This window comes from Sus scrofa, chromosome 6 (assembly GCF_000003025.6).
Source record: "Sus scrofa isolate TJ Tabasco breed Duroc chromosome 6, Sscrofa11.1, whole genome shotgun sequence".
Classification (NCBI taxonomy): Eukaryota; Metazoa; Chordata; class Mammalia; order Artiodactyla; family Suidae; genus Sus; species Sus scrofa.
Window position 1 is genome coordinate 10,545,336 of NC_010448.4, and position 19,700 is coordinate 10,565,035.

At 44.8% G+C, this 19,700-nt stretch overlaps 1 protein-coding gene across 1 annotated transcript in view; it reads left to right on the plus strand.

Annotated features, from left to right (window-relative positions):
- Positions 1 to 19,700, plus strand: part of ADAMTS18 (ADAM metallopeptidase with thrombospondin type 1 motif 18) — a 164,005-nt gene that overhangs the window by 56,832 nt on the left and 87,473 nt on the right. The window contains 1 exon segment of the mRNA XM_021093765.1: positions 18,804 to 19,086. Within this exon segment, the coding sequence (XP_020949424.1) occupies positions 18,804 to 19,086 (283 nt within the window).

The window sequence follows — 19,700 nt, forward strand, 5'->3', positions numbered from 1 at the left end:
TCAGTTTACATGTTATCTTGGCTATGGTTGGAGAATCAAATAAGACTGTTTTGGCAGAAGATAAAGAACTCCATATCCTGTAGATGGTTTTCTTAATGCGATCCTGGTCAACCACTGATGCACAGTCTGCAATCTCTGATTAAAGGAGAGACGTGACGGCAGAAGCAATTCACTTTACGATGCTTCACAATAAAATAAAAGAACAGGCTATGGAGTAAATAGCAGTGTGTAATGCACAGGCAGCTGAGTAGGAGAGAGCAGACTTGGTGTGTACACGCTTGAATAGTGCCTTTTGCGATGGCTTCCAAGAACCTAGCTGTCCCTTCTTGTCAGTAATCTGAAAGCCTGTACACACTTGGTTTATGGAAATACGCGTTATCATGGTTCAAGGGTGGCCTGAGCCATCTGACATTTTGAATAACTGTGTAAACTGATCCATGACTCGTGGCAGACTAACATGTGACTACTGACAGCAGATGGAAGTGACCCAGCATTTGGGCAAGAAAACCACTTGCCGACTTCCTGTGGATCTGTGCTTGTAACCGGAAGAGAACTTGCCTGATGGTTGGATAAGCCACGGAAATGAGCGTGGGGAGAAACTTGGAAGTCACAGCACACATGTCATTCATCCCTTGGTTTATATGTTAATGAGTTAACAGCATATGTGTTTGCCTTTCTTCTGACCCTAGTGATGTCTTTCTGAAGCTGAATCTCAATGGAGGGTATTCGTTTAATTCAAAGCACACAGTCCTTTGTTATTTTTGCCCCCAGGCTCCTTCCTCCATCCCCAGCATCTGTTTAGAGAAGTGATTTGGATGCTACAGAAGGCTAGTTTGGTTCAGAGAGCAGAAATGTTTACCCAATTGCAGGCTTCTGGAGTTTGTTTCTGCATGACGCACCGCGTATTTGCAAACTCACAGACCTCACAAGGTAAATAAACTAGGTCTCTTTTCTAACCTTCTAAGAAAGCTGTGTTTATCTACCTGCCTCATGCAAGCAGGGACCATGCATTGATCTCTTAATGAATGTCTGTCACCAAGCCATGTCCTTTCCAGGTTTTTCCTGTTGTAACCCCACACAAAGCTAAAAAAACAGAATTCTGTCTTAGTCTCATTTTATAGATGAGAAAACTAAGACTAAGGTAGGTCATGTAAATGATCCAAGGTTGCCAAGATTTTATGTGTGGAGTCCGAGCTTGAATCTAAGTCCATACTCAAAATCCCAGCTCTTTTTCTTTTGGCTGAATATAGACTCTTCATTCATAACTGCAAATGTTTTCCTGAATAATTAGGCGTGTGGTTTGTGTGTGACAAGTATGTGGAGTTAGCATTGTGCTAAGTGATCTGGTTGATGTGAAATAAGGAAAAAGAAATGCCCCAGAAAATAAGACACAGCTTATACACACAGAGAGACACACACACACAATGGAATATTACTTGCCATAAAAGGAAGGGCAAGCTTGTCATTTGTGACAGTGTGGATGAACCTGGAAGAAATTATGCCAAATGAAATAAGGCAGGCGCAGAAGAACAAATACTGCATGATCTCATTGATAAGTGGAATCTGAAAACATCACACTCACAGAATCAGAGAATAGAGCAGTAATTGTCAGGGACAGGACGGTGGGGTAAATGGAAAGATCCTGGTCATAGGGGCACTTAGGCAAAATGAGTTTAAGTTCTGGGGACCTAGTGGACAGCATGGTGACTATAGTTAATACTACTATATTGTGGGAGTTCCCGTCGTGGCGCAGTGGTTAACGAATCCGACTAGGAACCATGATGTTGCGGGTTCGGTCCCTGCCCTTGCTCAGTGGGTTAACGATCCGGCGTTGCCGTGAGCTGTGGTGTAGGTCGCAGACGTGGCTCGCATCCCGAGTTGCTGTGGCTCTGGCATAGGCCGGGGGCTGCAGCTCCAATTTGACCCCTAGCCTGGGAACCTCCATGTGCTGCGGGAGCGGCCCAAAGAAATAGCAAAAAGACAAAATAATAATAATAATAATAATATACATTGTCAACCCACAGTTGGTTGAGAGTGCATCTTAAGCATCCTTCGCCCATACACACAATATATGGGAACTGTGGGAAGTGACAGATTTTAGCTTGATTTTGGTAATTATTTCACAGTGTACGTATATCAAAACATCATATTGTACAGCTTAAATACATGCAGTTTTTATTTGTCAATTATACCTCAATAAATCAGCCAGGGTGGAGGCAGAGGAACCTACTGAGGGCCAGGTTGGGCTTGCTGGCATCAGTTCTCTGTTCTAGAATATTGGTTTCCAAACCCAAACCCTAGATATGCAGACTCTGAAGGGCTGGGCTGGGGACAGGAGCTGGATGGTCCATGGGATCACAGAGTTTTAAATGCGCTCCAGGACTTCGAGGCACCATCCGCAAACATGTTCATTGCAATGTGTGTCTCAGGCTCTGGGCGAGTTTGCTGACCCATGAAGGAATTGTATTCTGTAGTCCCGCAAGTTACCTGCATGTCATGCCAACTAATAAAAAGAATAGAATTCCAGATGTGAACGGCCCTTAAATCATCACGTCCCATCTCTTCACTAAGTGGACTGAGAAGCACAGTAATCTGCTGCTCATCAGCTGTGAGACCTGGAGTACTTTCTTTGTTCTCCTTGGATCCCGTTTCCTTTGCCTGTAAAGTCAGGGAGCTGAAGTACATGATTGCTAACATGCCATAATCCCATGATTATTTTCTTTGGTTTTACCTTAAGGTAGGGGGCAAGGAGCAGCTGGAAAAGATAAATAACTGAGAAAAACTGGGGCCAGGCATTTCCAACATGGTGCCTCTCTCCGGCTCTCACACACCACCCCTGGGAGGACTTGGGAAGCCCAGTCAATCATCCAGCCCCTCTGTGCAGCTGCCCAATGGGGCGCCGCCACGTGGCGTGCTTCATCACATCTCTAACAGCTGGTTACTGGCATGGCTTCCAGCTCCAGCTGTCTTTTTTTTTTAAACAAATGAATGCTGTCAGTTTCGAGGGAGGCAGGGCGCAAGGTAGGGTGGAGAGCTTGACATAACCCATCACCACTACAGAAACAAGTAAAAACATGTGTCTTCCTGATGCTCTGTATCAGCAGGCGGCAGCCTTGGGAATGGAGGAGCATCACTTATTCCAAAAATGGTTGCTCCACTGTCTTGCAAATGCAGCAGACACTATTTATGCAGCTCCAGTTGAGTCAGAGGATCCGTGTCAGCTGTTCCTTTTAGGAAAATCACTATTTTCAGCAAACACATAAGAAGCACCAACTACATAAACACCTCACACTCCAGACTCTGAAACCTAACCACTTTGAAGAATGAGAATTTGTATAGCAAGAGATACCAATAATGCATTTCTTATTTTCAGATAGTGCGGAGTCAGAGTTTTGATAAAAAGCGATACTAACCTTGCATGAAATACTCATCTTAACTGATACTGAGAGTTTAGATTTCAGTCCTTGAATACTTGTACCTGTAGTATTTAGGCTCTTTTTAAAAAGCTATCTGAAGCAAAGATGATGGAATTGACAAACTGGATGTCAGCTAATGTATGCTCATTATAAAATTTTCTGTTCTTGTCTAAATTTTTGGCATATTTCACAGTAATGCGAGGCAGAGTACCAAGTATCAATTTAGTTTATTCTTGACTCTTCCAGGAGGCAAGAATAAAACTTAGGTCCAGACAGTTTTCTCTCCCATAGGTTGGCTTTTAGGGCTTTTTCCTTCAAAACCTTCAGCCATGCCCCACTGTACCAGAGTTTGAACATTATCCTCAGAGGCGGCATGCCCTGGGATTACACTCCCACAGAATTTTGTGTATTGCCACATTTCATTGCAGGATGGTGGAGAAGCCTGCTGGAGGAGCAGGTCAATCAGAGGATGAATCAGGAAAAGGATATATCTGCTTAACTGGTTATTTGTCTCCTGTAGTAGAAGCGTCCTTAAGTCTTGCTTGTGTTTTCTTTTTATACCAAGTATGCTGCCTTGTTTCTAGCTCATAATTCCACAGATATTTATAAAGCACCTATATCACATGTCCATTACCACACATATGAAACTGAGCAAGAAAGACACAGGCCCTAGGCTTTAAGGAGCTAATAGGAACAATGGCCAATAAACACATAAGCAGTCAGCTCCATGATGGACCATCAAGTAATGATAATGACTGTACAGAAAAATACAGCTGACCAAGATGAAGAATGACAAGGTCTGCTTTGTTTTATAGGATGGTTTGAAGAGGTAGCCTTTGGGCAAGGATTTAATGAAGTGAAGTATTTGGGGAAATAACATTCTGAACACACAGAGCAGCTATCACTAAGGTCTTGGGGTGGGGGCTTGGGTGTCTTGTTGATAGAACAGTGGTGGAACCAGCATACCTGGAATTCAGTAAAAGAGGGTTAGAAGATGGATAGGGAGGCTATTGGTGGCTGTATTTAGATTTGACTGGATGGTTTGGAAAACCATTTTTATTGTTCTGGCATTCATCTTGTAATAATACAGCATGAATGTGACCTGTTCGAAAAGTAAATTCACATGGGCAGAGCTATGACCTCAGAGGTCAATCATGCACTACCATTGTCAGTATTCTCAGCTGCCTGATGCTGCCTTCAGTGGGACACTGTTTGGAAGAAATGGGAACTTGAGGTTGGGAGTTCAAATTTGGATTCTGAAATTGACATTGAAAAATACAACTTTCAAAAAATGGAGCTGGGAGAATCAGGCTCCCTGACTTCAGGCTACGCTGCAAAGCTACAGTTATAAAAACCATATGGCACTGACACAAAGACAGAAATATATATCAGTAGAACATGATAGAAAGCCCAGAATTAAACCCACACACCTACAGTCAACTAATCTATGACAAAGTAGGCAAGAATGTACAATGGAGAAAAGACAGCCCCTTAGAGAAGTGGTGCTAGGAAAACTGGACAGCCACATGTAAAAGAATGAAATTAGAACACTCCCTAACACCATGCACAAAAACAAACTCAGAATGGATTAAAGACCAGACACTATAAAACTCTTAGAGGAAAACATAGGCCAAACACTCTCTGACATAAACCAGAGCAGTATCTTCTCAGATCCACTTCCCAGAATAATGACAATAAAAACAAAAATATCTTCCTAATCCAATCCTCTGTCGATGGACATTTGGGTTGTTTCCATGTGTTGGCTATTGTGAATAGTGCTGCAATGAACATGCAGTTGCATGTGTTTTTTTAAGGAAAGTTTTGTCCGGATATATGCCCAAGAGTGGGATTGCTGGGTCATATGGTAGTTCTATGTATAGATTTCTAAAGTAACTCCATATTGTTCTCCATAGTGGCTGTAGCAGCTTACATTCTCACCAACAGTGCAGGAGGGTTGATGTGGTATATATACACAATGGAATACTACTCAGCCATAAAAAGAATGACATAATATCATTTGCAGCAACATGGATGGACTAAAGACTCTCATACTGAGTGAAATAAGTCAGAAAGAGAAAGGCAAATACCATATGATATCACTTGTAACTGGAATCTAATATACAGCACAAATGAATGTTTAACAGAAAAGAAAATCATAGACTTGGAGAATAGACTTGTGGCTGCCCCAGGGGGCGGTGGGGGGGGGAGGGATCAGGAGCTTGGGGTTAACGGATGCAATCTATTGCTCTTGGAATGGATTTAAAATAAGATCCTGCTGTGTAGCATTGAGAACTATGTCTAGACACTTACATCGAAACACAACAATGGGAGGAAAAATTATGTATACATGTATGTGTAACTTGGTCCCCATGCTGTACGGTGGAAAAAATAAATAAAAACAAATAAATAAATGGATTTAATTAACCTTAAAAGTTTCTGCACAGCAAAGGAAACCCTAAACAAAACTAAAAGACAACCCACAGAATGAGAGAAAATCTTTGCAAATGAAGCGACTGACAAGGGATTAATCTCCAAAATTTTTAAATACTTCTGCAACTCAATGCCAAAAACCAAACAACTATAAATGGAGTAAAATTTATTGAGTAACTTAAAAAAGAGGAAAAAAACACAACTTTGATGGATATTGGGTCTGAACATCTCCTCCCAGACATTCAGCACACACGCCTCTCTTTCCAGAGGATGCTGACATGATGCAGGAAGGAAGAAAGACTGGTATTAGTAGACACGGTATCAAAGCCTCCAATGATGTGGGGGAAAGCCTGGCTTCGGGGTCTCCTGTGAAGTTCATGGGAAGTCTGGTTTCTATTAAATCCAGACATGCTAGCTATCTCCACTTGGTCTCACAATTAACCAACAGCCATTCCGGGAGTCATGTGTTTTCCAAATGACATCTTCTTAAGCTGCCTTTGAAATGATCTGATTCTCATGAAGGGGCTGGAGCAGAGGTCATGTGACACAAGGCTGTCCAGTGCCACCTACCTTAGTGTTCCCTAGATGAGGAAGTGTTCATGACCACACTGCTTGTAGGGGTCGTGCAGCTTTGACGGCTGTCCTTCTTGTTGATTGTCATGGCATAGTTGGCTGTCTGGGGCTGGATAGATGTGGTTTCTCTTCCTTATTACCCTGGGCCTGTATCTTCCAAAGATGAGTGGGGTGCCTCCGACATCTGGGACTTGCCGTAGCTGTTTCAAAGCAGAGTATCCCAGTCCTGCTCTGAAAGTACTTGCAATGCACTGGAAGGGAGAAAAAGCAGAGCAATGCAGGGTGAAATGGGGAACGATCAGTCATGTCCAGTCAGGCCACACTTGGAAGGTAAGCCAGTTATGTCCAGGTCCATGGAGACACTTTCTCAGTGACGCTGAGTGATTTCAGGACCCTGTCATTGGAGTGAAAATGGAAAGGAGAGGCCAAAAGGCCTTCATTTCTGGAAGATTTGGGTCTGTGTCCTTCAGATCCCTCGGAAGCAGAAGTAAAAAGTAGTTTTCAGGAAGTTGAGACCTAAGTTGAGCCAATGCAGAGGTGTTCTGTTCCTAAGAGTCAGTTGTTTGGGCTGCTACCCTACCCCTGCAGAAAGTCAGATCTTCTATGGACTCTTTCTTTTCCATTTTTCTTTTAGGATGTATTGAGGTGCAATTGACAAATAAAATTGTTAGAATATTTAAGGCATAGAATGTGATGATTTGATATATATTTCGTTATGAAAGGATTCCCCCACTGAGTTAACACATCCATCACTTTATATATTACGTGTGTGCGCACGCGTGTCAGGGAGAGAGAGAGAGAGAGAGAGAGAACATTCAATTCTATTGTCTTAGCAAATTTCAATTACAGTTCTCTGAAACTTCTTGAATCCTAATAAGATGTGTGTTTAAGAGTGAGGAATGGGAGTTCCCATCATGGCTAAGCGGTAACGACCCCACCTAGGATCCATGAGGATGCAGGTGAGATCCGGGCCTCAATCAGTGGGCCACGGGTCCAGCTTTGCTGTGAGCTGTGGTGTAGGTTACAGACACAGCTTGGATCCTGCACTGCTGTGGCGGTGGCGTAGGCTGGCAGCTGCAGCTCAGATTCAACCCTGGCCTGGGAACGTCCATGTGCTGAGGATGCAGCTCTAAAAAGACAAAAAAAAAAGAGAGAGAGAGAGAAAGAGAGAAAGCTGTGTGCTTAGAGAGTCCTGGGCTACAGAGGGATAAATAAAATCATCCATCAAATAGAACTGTTGTGAGAGTAAGGTGAGATTTTTGCATATAGAATGCTTTACGTGGTGTCTGGTATGTAGGAAATAGTGAACTGTTCCTTCAGATGTGGCAGAAGAGGAAGGCGGCAGGAGGAGGAGGACGAAAGACTCCTTTGAGTCTACTGGTCATGACTGAATTGCTTGGATTCATTTATAAATGTGAAAACACAGATCATGACTGCTTATAAAAACTTGGCGCATTTTTGAGCAAGTGTGCATTTCTTTTGAAATTAATACTAAAATTTATACAGTAGGCCAGGGTAAACATGTCAACCATTTCAATACATTGCTTTAAAAAAAAATAGTTTCGTAGAGATATTTGCCCCTCTGAGAATGGGCACAGCCATGAGTTGGACAGAACTGGCCACACCTCCCACCCTCGTGTTGAGTTGTGAACCAGTTTTCTGGTCTCACAAGATTTGGGTTGTCCAAGACATTGTTTCTTTTCAGTGGGAATATTGTTAGTTCATGAAATAAATAGGTTTCATCAGCATGTTATGAATATCTCTTTAGAGCTGCTTAAATGGCATCGTCTTTTCCAGCATAGACGGGTCATGGTTGAACTGCTCTGAAGAAAGGGGCTAAGTCAGTTCTTCTTTGTGTCTGTGGCATAAACCGTTGCAGACGGTCAGCGCCGTCTCAGTTAATGTTGTTTGGGAGCCAGATCTGGTTAGTGTAAGAAAGAAAAGGATCATTCATTTCAAGCCCATTTTAGTTTTGGAAGCAGTAGCTTAACGCTGGCTAGGAAACAGAAAAATGCCATGTTTCTAAGACTTCCTAAACCAAGATTTTTGGATCTTTTTTCAAATGCGTCTTTATCAGTGTGACTGAGAAAGCCATAGGGACTGAGAGCGCATGCAGGTGCCACCTGGCTAGCTGAGGTCAGGGGTTACCTGGATAAATCATCTTTGCCCAGTGATGCAGCTGCATGTACCATGGGCAGGGGCTCAGTGAGCATCTGTTGAATAGCCTGGGAGTGATCTACTCAGGTGTTCACTGGCAGGAGGTGGGTCTTTACCTGTCCCATCTGAACAGGTGGCCATGTGTAACTTGAAAGCTCTAATCCACGATTATGGTACATTCCACCATATTCTCCAGAAACCCTACTTTTCCTTTTTTTTTTTTTTCTTCCAGCAGTAACGTCCATCTGTTCTTTCAGACTGATCGCAAGCATCTTCTTCCCCATGATGCTTTCACTTTATGAAGAGGGCAGGTGTTTAAGAGGCTGGGTTTTCAGAAGGGACTACGATAGGCTTAATTTAACAAGGAAAATTATGGCAGAAGTTTCGGTTGTAGCTCAGCAGTAACAAACACGACTAGTATCCATGAGGATTCGGGTTCAATCCCTGGCCTTGCTCAGAGGGTTAAGGATCCAGCATTGCTGCGAGCTGTTGTGTAGGTCAAAGATGAGGCTCAGATCCCAAGTTTCTGTGGCTGTGGTGAAGGCCAGCAACTGCAGCTCCAATTTGACCCCTCGGCTGGGAACTTCCATATGCCACAGGTGCAGCCCCAAAAAGACAAACACACACCACACACACACAAATATGGATAAGAAGTTGATGGATCCAAAAAGAATCACAGAGAAGAGCAGGCCAGGATTTCATGTCCCTTTTCTCTTTGCCATCCCTGTCAAAACCAACAAACGAATCAAAACTCAAACCTAGAATTCCAGCTACTCTCCAAGGCAGAAGAAGTCGTGATTTTCCCCCTGCCTTTAAATATCTTCAGTTACTTTTGGAGTGACTGCCATGGCACAAAGGGTTAAGAATCTGACTGCAGAAGCTTGGGTAGCTGCAGAGATGTGGGTTTGAGCCCCAGGCCAGTGCTGTGAGTTAAAGGACCCGACGTTGCCACAAGTGTGGCCATAAAATTATGTATATATTATCTATCTTCAGTTACATTTGAAAGAATTTCACGAATATGTCTCTTTTGAGGTCTTTGAGCCTCTTTTAGTCCTTTCATTATTTTCCTCAGTAGCAAAACACTGAGGCCACCTCCCAAAATTTCAAGTCCAGTTGAAGAGGGAAATTATAATACACGCTGTTAGAAAAAAGCCCAGCTTCTCTGCTCTGTTCCTTCAAATATCCAAATATAATAATTATAAAGACAATTAACACTTCTTGAGTGTTTTCTGTGCCAAGCAGTGTTCTTAGCACTTTAAAAGTCTTAACTCATTTAATCCTGTAAAAACCCTCTAAGGGGAAATGCTGTTATTATTCTCATTTTGCAAATCAGGGACTTGTAAAATGAGAGGTTTGTACCTTCGAGGTGTGTCCACTTCCCCAGAAGATAAGAGAGAGGCTGAAGGGGGCACTTAACCATCACAGAACTAAAAATATGTTGTGATTTTTATTAGCTTCCTGAGCCCCTTCTCTCACCAGGCTATGAGCCATTAGAGCCACCAGAATCTGATTAAGTTTTGATGGACTGGACTTTACAGTTTTTTAAAGATGCCCGTGTATTAAATCCCCTTCTAAATTGCATTGTGGAGTTCCTATCATGGCTCAGCAGAAACGAATCTGACTAGCATCCAGGAGGACACAGGTTCGATCCTTGGCCTCGCTCAGTGGGTTAAGGATCTGGTGTTGCCGTGAGCTGTGGTGTAGGTTGCAGATGCAGCTGGGATCTGGCACTGCTGTGGCTGTGGCGTAGGCTGGTGGCTACAACTCCGATTCGGCCCTTAGCCTGGGAATCTCCATATGCCACGGGTGCAGCCCTAAAAACATACACAAAAAAATTAAAAATAAAAAAAATCAATTGCTTTGTGAGTCCCATTGAGGAGATGATTGTATTGATATCAGTGAATGGATGAGAAATGCTAGATTTTTGTGGATAAACCTATTTTTGGTTTTTTTCTCCCAAAGGATGTGAGATTTTTTTCCCACCCTTTGACTGTAATAGGGAATCGTGAACACTCATTATTTTTTCAAAGTGTGTGTCCACATGTGAGGGCCTGTCCCGCTTGTCTGTTAAATCATCTCCACATGTGTCAATGCAGATGGCAAAAAATTCTGTTTCGATTTCTTATCATTAGGGACTCTCTAGAGAACTGAGGATGCAGTTAGTGTCTGACAAATAATATCGTCAGATTTTGTCTCGTCTCTGATCGTTGGACCAGAAATGCTTCCACGTATTTCACCTGGCACTGTTTTTTTAATTTAAATATACTTCCAAGTCCTTAATTTTCCTTTTAAAAGTCATCATGGCTCGAATTTTTTTTTTTTAATTTTATTTATTTATTTTTGTTTTATTTTTATTGAAGTAGGGTTGATTTAGAGTATTGTGTCAGTTTCTACTGTACAGCATACTGACCCCGTCATACATATAAATATATTCTTTTTCTCCCACTCTCTTCCATCATATTCTATCCCAAGAGATGGATATAGTTCCCTGTGTGGTACTGTAGGACCTCATTGCTCATCCACATACAGAGATGGCTCTAGTTTTTATGGTAACATGTACTGAGCAGTTCACAGGTTACTGCAGTGCCTGATAAATGTTCACTTATTTAATCAATGAGAAACCCCAACTTAGGGATACTCTTATTCCCATTTCATAGACAGGGGGAGGAAGGGGGAAAGCAAAGAGAAGTAAGTTCAGGATGCCTCTGCCCAGCTACTAAGCAGCAGAACTTAAATTTTACCTCTCAACTCTTTCATTTTTATATTGAAGGGTTCCCTTAATTCCTTGTTATGGTACCATTCCATTTTATCTTAATAATATTTTTTACTTCTTCACAAAATCCTAAAACATCCTCCTTCTAGGGGTTTGATTCCTGGCCCCACTAAGTAGGTTAACGATCCAGCATTGCAGGTCACAGACGCGGCTTGGATCCTGCATTGCTGTGGCTGTGGCGTAGGCCGGCAGCTGCAGCTCTGATTCAATCCCTAGCCTGGGACCCTCCATAGGCAAAAGGTGTGTCTTCATACCACCACCTAATTCATCAACTAATTCTGGAATCTGGTCTCCCCTTTTCTGTTAAATCTAAACTTTGACAGAGTTCACATATGACCTCTAGAGAGAGTATTTTAAATGGAAATAGAGGAAAAATCCTGAGAGTAGGCTGTATATCTGATCTGTCCTTTGAGAAAGCTTTTGGCCTTTGAAATATAAAATAGGAAATAACTGCTAACAAATAAAACTTATTCTCTCTTACAGTATCCCCTGTTTTAAAGTGTAAACTGGTAAAAATCTGATTTTAATAGAGTATTGACTCTTGGTCAGTAGCCATTGCATTTTTTTTTTTTTTTTTCGGTCAGGTTTAAAGCACAGCTACACTACTGACCACACTGGATCCTTAACCTGCTGAGCCAGGCGGGGACTCCGTATCCATTGCATTTTTAAACATAGCAGCTCACCTATGGGACTGACTTTCTAGGTCTTTAAAACTGGAAGAGGCGTTCCCACCGTGGCACAGTGAGTTAAGAATCTGACTGCAGCTGCTCAGGCTGCTGTGGATTCAGGTTGCTGCGGATTTAGTCCCCAGCCCAGGGCAGCAGGTTAAGGATCGGGCATTGCCGCAGCTGTGGCAGAGTTCACAGCTGTGGCTCAGATTCGGTCCCTGGCCCAGGGACCTCCATATGCCAGGGGAGCAGCCAGGGAAGGAGGGGGAGGGAGGGGAAGGAGAGGATAAAATCCAAAATGAGAAAAAATTGAGCCGTATGAATTGAGAAAAGGGAACATGTGGGAACAGTATTCTGTCCAGAAGGGGGCGCTGCTAGCCCTTTCTCTCTGGCTCCCTTAGTCTTCCAAAGGAAAGGCGGCCCCTTGGGTGGGAAGTTGGGGTGAACTCTCAGCTTATCACATACCTATCTCCACGGACCTGGACCTGGGGCCTTTCCTGTCTTTCTAGCCTAGGGACAACTAAGGTTCCCTCAGGCTCCAGCCCCCGCCGAGGGGGCCTCCCAGGTCTCCACCACCTCCTCTGCCTGGCCAGCATCACCCCTTCCCAGTTATTATTCTCCCTCAGAGAACCCCGCTTTTTTCCTTCCAACTTGACACAAAGGACTATTTCACCCATTAGTGATCTTAACTTGATAAGTCCCTGCTTCCCCCGATTTAATTGGAAGCCACTGGCAGATGGGTCTTCCTTGCCACATTGTGTCAGAATATCACACATGTTTAGTCACTCAAAATGCTTCACACATCCTACAGTTAGACAGATGGCTCCTTGTGGAGGTACTGGGTTTATATTTTTAAACCATAAAATGTATTTATTTCCTTAGACTCCATTGTTTTCCATCAAACCAAACCCCCACACACACTCCCCCCCCCCCCAAGAGTGTTTTCTTCCTTAATATCCAGCCTGGCAAAAATCCTTTCATTGCTACAAAGAATTGTTCTGGGTTTTTGTCCTTGTCGCCCTACACTGAAACACTGGGCTGTGTGGGCCCAGTGTGGTTGTCCTGATATAGGACGCCAGTTTTTTTTTACAGCTTTCTGAGTGCAGAAATTGTCACTCTGCTTTTGTGTTGCCTTAACCGTTCTCAAGAAACAGGAGAGAAGAGAAAGCTTCCCAACCGGTTAGTCCAGTTAAGGCACCTCAGTGTCTTAAGCCTTTGATATTAGTTTAACCAAGTTAGGAAGTTAGTAAGGCCGGAGGGCTTTCATAGATAATTCACTGTTTTACTGTTCCTTCTGGGTCTTGGGGACTCTAAAAAGGGTCTTTGTCTTCCTGCAGCTTGGAGAGGTGAGGGTGCTGGGAGGCCTGAGCTTAGATGGCAGGGGTGGGGGTGCTGAGTTCTACCTGGGCTCCCAGCTGAGATTCCCTCACAAGGTGGCCCCGAGGTATAAATAAGGCATTACGGAGACTGCTCCTGGCTTTACCCTGTTACTGAAAACTGGGTTTGCATCTTGGTGGGTGTTGAGCCAGTTGACACAACCAAGCCAAGGATGGGGAGAAGAAAGGCTTTATTACTTGGAGCAAGTAAGGAGAACACCCGGGATCTTTCCCAAGCACTGTCTCGTGAACAGCAAAATTTCGGGAGGTTTAAGCTAAGGATTACATGCATGTTCATGAAGGGGCTTGAGCAGAGGAGAATCAGCATAGACTTATGGCCAAGGTGGACCGAGTTCAAGTTCAGTTGATTGAAGTCATTAGGGTCAATGCCATCATTCCATCCCCCACCTGGGTGGGGCCTTAGTTCCTGCAGAACTCAAAGGTGTATTGTTACAAATATCCCTTGAGGAGGAACCAGGAGTCTGCTTTATCAGTGCACAGCCTTTTCTCTGTTCCTGCAGAACTCTCTTCCGAAGATCATTGATGGCGGAGACCTGTTCAAGGACATGGTAGCCAGGCTTAGACCTGAGAGTGGCTTCAGCCGAAATGGTTTCTCGCTTGTGTCAAGAATGCCATTCCTGATTCTCGTTCTCCAGGGAACCTCCTAACATATCTGCTAATAAAATCTGTACTATAGAAAGAGTTCATGGTTTGTATGAATGTGAACATGTCACTCCCCAGGTCAGGTTTCCCCAGCTGGAAAGGGAGGGGGCGCTGCCAGGATGCCCCCTGCCTCCCCTCCACCCTGAGGTTCTTCGGTTCACTTATTCTACTGGTATCTGTAGGCTCCCAGTGCGATGTTTATTGGTTGATGACGTGTGAATTTCCTTTTCTGAAGATGGACAGGCAGCCAATAAACTGCAGCCTGAAAGACCTGGGAGTGGGAGAAGGCAGTTTTCAACACAGTCCTGAGTACCGTCTCTCTGAGGAGGGGATGTTTCCCCCGAGACAAAAGCAAAGAGCACCACAAAGCCAAGCAAGTGAGTTTTGTCATGATCCGTGGCCGCAGGTTAGAAAAAGAATTTTCCAGGAGTTCCCATCGTGGCTCAGCAGTAATGAATGGGACTAGGATCCATGAGGACTCGGGTTCGATCCCTGGCCTCGATCAGTGGGTTAGGGATCCAGCACTGCCGTGAGCTGTGGTATAGGTCGCAGACACAGCTCGGATCTGGCATTGCTGTGGCTGTGGTGTAGGCCAGAGGCTACAGCTCCAATGTGACCCTTAATGTGGGGGCTTCCATGTGCCACGGGTGCAGCCCGAAAAAGAAAAAAAGAAAAAAGAAAAGTAATTTTCCAGATTCAGAGCAGGGTAAAGAAAAGACAAGTTTATTGAGGACAGAAATGCTATTAACACAGTGGGCTGACTTCCTGCTCATAGGGAGACCCAACCCAGAACCTGTGCAGTTGTGTCTGCGTTTATAGCCCAGGGGAAGAGAGGAGAGGGCTCAGGATACACCAGCTAACTTGCTAATTGGTTGGGGAAAGGGAGGGTGTATGATACACTTGCTGCTTGGTTGGGGGCACAGAAGGCCCCTAGAGAGGTGGGTGAGGAGTGAGCTATATACCTTTCCAACTAGGGGGCAGGAAGGAGTAGCCAGGTTGCTCAAGATGGGGGAGGAAGCATTACAATGTGACAGGTGGGGCGATGATAAGGGTTCAGTCATTCTTGTATTGGCCAGAGGCTTTGAGTTCTATCTCCTTGAAGAGGCCTTGAAGTCCCACAAGTCTGTGGGGACAGCAGATGGTGGGTGAAAGAAAAGGTACGTGCACACTCAGGTACGAGTGTGTCAGGTATGTAGGCAAGGAAAAAGAATTTTCCCTTTCCTCCTCTAGGTTCTTGGCAGAGACCACCCCCCACTTAACAAAGAAGAGATTCACAGGAGAAAACAGACCTTCAATAGCATGTATCCCCCCTGTGTACGTGGGCAAAACCCGGGAAAACTGAGCAACTCCCCACAGAGGCTCAAGCCATCCCCCCCTTAAATACCGTCTTCTACCTAAGGACAAAAGAAAGGGTTGGGGTGGGGCAGTTCTGGGAGCCTCTCAGGCAAAGGCCAATAAACAAGGGCATGATTGTTACTCAGATTTAAAGCGGACCCTTCTCAGTTGAAAAGAATTTCTAGAGTTTTAGTCAACCTCTCCTTCCTGGTACGAAGAGGGAGGTTCCCTGAGAAATGGAGATTTCCCTTATAAAAGGAAATGCTTTTCCAAAAGGGGGAACTTCGGTTTCAGCGCTGCTCCGTGTCTGCTCTTTCTTTCTTTCTGTCTGTCTGTCTGTCTGTCTGTCTTTTCTTTCTTTTCTTTCTTTCTTTCTTTCTGTCTGTCTGTCTTTCTTTCTTTCTTTCTTTCTCTCTCCCTCTCTCTCTCTCTCTCTCTCCCTCTCTCTCTCTCTTTCTCTCGCTCTCTTTCTTTCTTTCTTTCTGTCTGTCTTTCTTTCTCTCTCTCTCTTTCTTTCTTTCTTTCTTTCTCTCTCTCCCTCTCTCTCTCTCTTTCTTTCTTTCTGTCTGTCTGTCTTTCTCTCTCTCTCTCTTTCTCTCTCTCTCTCTCTTTCTTTCTCTCTCTCTCTCTCTCTCTCTCTCTTTCTTTCTTTCTTTCCCTACTGTTTCTTGAAAATAACCAGTTCATGATAATCCATATGCCAAAGAGGTGTATTTTGAGGTGGTGAATTCTGCTCCTCTTCCAGTGCAAGAATTTGCTCCATTTAGGAACTGAAGGAAGAATCCTTTTCAGAACAGTGTGAAGCAGATGTGACAGATAAAGCAAAGCTGCCAGGCTCCAAAGGGAGCAGGTTACCTGGAGGGATCTGTCGGCTAGAAAAGGGATTCGGATTTGAGATGAATAGCAGGGTGCCTGAAGTGAGCTGGGTTATGTTGGCTGGCTGGGGACACTGGCTCATGTGGGGAGACCATACTGAAGAGGAGAGGGGCTTTGGAAGATTCCAGAGAAGCATCCTAATAATGGATGAAAGTGTCTGCCAGCCTGGCACTGTGCTGGGCAGCGAAGGCAGGACGTTCTGAGCTGCAGCCTGAAGACACAGGAGCCAGGGCTTCCAGGGTCCTAAGATTTTACTTCTTTAAGGTTTTGTTGCCAGTTGATTCTCCCATCATCTCCCTGAGGGCATGTGTGTGAACTGTTCCATTACTTTATGCCTCTTTCTTTCTTCCACCCCCTAGAACAGGGCTATGAATTAGACGTTCTCGGTGTGTTTGCTGGAGGAAGGAAAGCATCTTTCTTTCTGTCTGCATTCTCATATCACGCTGGTGCTCCAGACAAAAGGCAGTTTTTGTTTGTTTGTTTGTTTTGCTTTTTAGGGCTACACCTGCGGCATATGGAAGTTCCCAGGCTAGGGGTCAAATCGGAGCTACAACTGCTGGCCTACCCACAGCCACAGCAATGCAGGATCTGAACCCCATCTGTGACCTCACCACAGCTTACGGCAACGCTGGGTCCCCTGACCCACTGCACCAGGCCAAGAGTTGAACCCGCATCCTCATGGATACTAGTTGGATACTTTTCCACTGAGCCACGATGGGAATTCCTGACAAAAGACAGTTTTGAAGAAGGCAGCAGACTTCCTGAAATGGAAGGAAAACCAAGACCAAGTCACACATTCTGGAATTCCTTGTAGGAGTGAGACACTGAATTGTGACATGGAATTAAAATAGGGTCTGGGGACAGCCCGTCTGGTGCCCCAGGTGGGTTAGGTGCTAAGGTCTTTTGCTCCCCTGGTAACTTGCCCTGGCTCCGCCACTCCCTTGCATGCTTGACTGTGTGTGTGCCTGGCTCCCCAGTAACCCACATGCTGTATGTGTGTATTTCCTGCCCAGGTGTGTGCTCACACTTCCCTGAGTGCCTGGCACCTCACTGGTGCACAGTGAATGTGGGTGGGTTCAGTCACCCCTCACTGTCCATCATCTGAACTGCTGGAATCAAGAGCATGGAAGGCTCCCACAAGAGTTACTCAAGCTCCCCTTGTAAGGTGGTCAGGGCAGGAAGCATTCTCCCTGTGTTGCACCTGAGGAAGGTGAGGCCTAGAGCAGCGGCTCACAAACCTGCATGGACATCGGAAGACTCCTTCGGGTGGTTACAGAAAATTCTGATGCATCAGTCACAGGAGATTTGGTTTTTGATGGTATGGGATTCTGCCTGGGAGTGACTGACTGTGTGTGTTTAAGATCTGCAGCTATTCCTATGTTCAGCAAAGGTTAGAATTTCTGGAAAAAAGAAAAAAGGAAAAAAAAGGGGGAGTTCCCTGGTGGCCTAGTGTTTCAGACTTGGTGATTTCATGACTGTGGCCCAGATTCAAACCCTGGTTTGGGTCTGAGATCTCACAACCAGCGGCTGCACCCCTTGGCTGAAAAAAAGAATCGTTGGCCTATGTCCGTGCTTCTGAAATGTTAATGGGCAGACAGATCACTCAGGGATCCACTTAAACTGCAGATTCTGAGTCAGCTGGTCTGGGGAGAGTCTGCATTTCCAGCCTAAGCTGCTAGTCCACAGACCACACTTTGTGCAGCAGGGCCTGGATATCAGGGAAATTCTGGGCCAAATGCAGAGAGGCGAGAACACGTTGCTGTGGCTGTGGCATAGCTCTGATTCAGCCCCTAGCCTGGAAACTTTCATATACCTCAGGTGGGGCCCTAAAAAACAAACAAACAAAAAGGTAGGAAAGAAGGAAAGAGAGAAAAGGAAACAAATATCAAGTACAAAGATAGACGTACTGGGCCATGAACTTGGAAAGCGACATTGCACTTGGATAGGCTGAACCCAGTCCCCTCTTTCTTCCCCATTTAGCACCTATGTCTTTTTGTCATGGTGCTGCCATAGGATTCCCCAGGCCCCTGATTGTAGATAACCAATCATCACCCACTCTGCCATCCTTGCCAGTTCTTTCCTGAAATCAAGATGGAATGTCTTTCATCTACTACCTACTCTATAAGCTCTTTGAGAGTGGGGCTGGCTTTAAATTCTTCATCCTGTCCAGTGTTTACCATGGTGTCTGCCGTGTCCTCCACGTGGTGACTCCCAGAATGTCAGCCTTTCAGTCCCAACATCAAGACTGGCAGTCCAAAATAGTAGTTAACAGCAAGCACTGCCTCTGAAGGTAGAGACTTCTGGATGCCCATACTCCCTGTCCTACTTACTAGCTTAGCCTTGGTTTTCTCATCTGTAAAATGGGATGATACTATTTGCACCTGCTAGTGGTGCAGGTAAAATGACACGATCCATGCCAAGCATTCAGCACAGGGCCTGCACACGGCCTGTAGCCGAAACGCGATTGCTGCAAATCAGCCCATCAAAGAGAGAATGCATGGAATCATTAATGTCTCCTTTGTGTTTGGCTTTTTAGTCAGGTCTAATAAGGACACGAAAAAATGAATTCCTCATCTCACCATTACCTCAGCTCCTGGCCCGGGAACACAACTACAGCTCCCCCGCTGGCCACCATCCTCACGTGCTGTACAAAAGGACGGCTGAGGAGGAGGTCCAGCGTTGCCATGGCTACCTGAGCTCCAGCCGGAACTATGCTGGACAGCCCCCAAGTCACACTCCCCATCCATCCCGGGGGCCGGAAGGAGAGCATCAACCTGGAAGGTTGCAAAAGCAGCATTTTTGTGGACGACGCAAGAAATGTATGTAAGGAAACTTTTTTCTTGTCCTGTGCCTCTCTGGGCCCTCAACACATTTTCTCAAGTGCCGCTGGGTGTGCTGACCTTACAGGTTAACGTGGGGCTCCACTAAGCCCCCACTGAAATTAGCCTTGAAGATAGACCCATCATCATCCTTATCAGGCCAAAACGGGGTGATCATTTTTTCTGTGTTAAACAGGGAAGATTCCACCACCACCCCCCCTTAACATCGGCTACGTTTTGGTCAAAAGTCCCAATATTATTTTAATTTCTGTGGCCATGAGAAAAGTACACAGTCTTCCAAATGATGCAGGAAATCAGAGATGAATTCCCAGGGGGGGTTGGGCATTCCTTTCGAGAACTTGGCAGAATGTCTTCCCAGGTAACCAGGACATTGGCACCTGCGTGGAGGTGGCAGTGAACCACAAAGACTTGGACATGGTTTGTGAGCCAAGCACAACCTTCCTCATTTCCAGACCAGCAGGGCCCACTAGAAGCAGAACACCAGCCCCAAATGTAATTTTAGATTTTCTAATAGCTGCATTATAAAATTTTAAATAGGTACATTTATATTAATAATATATTTTTAACCCAATATATATAATGTCATCTCAACA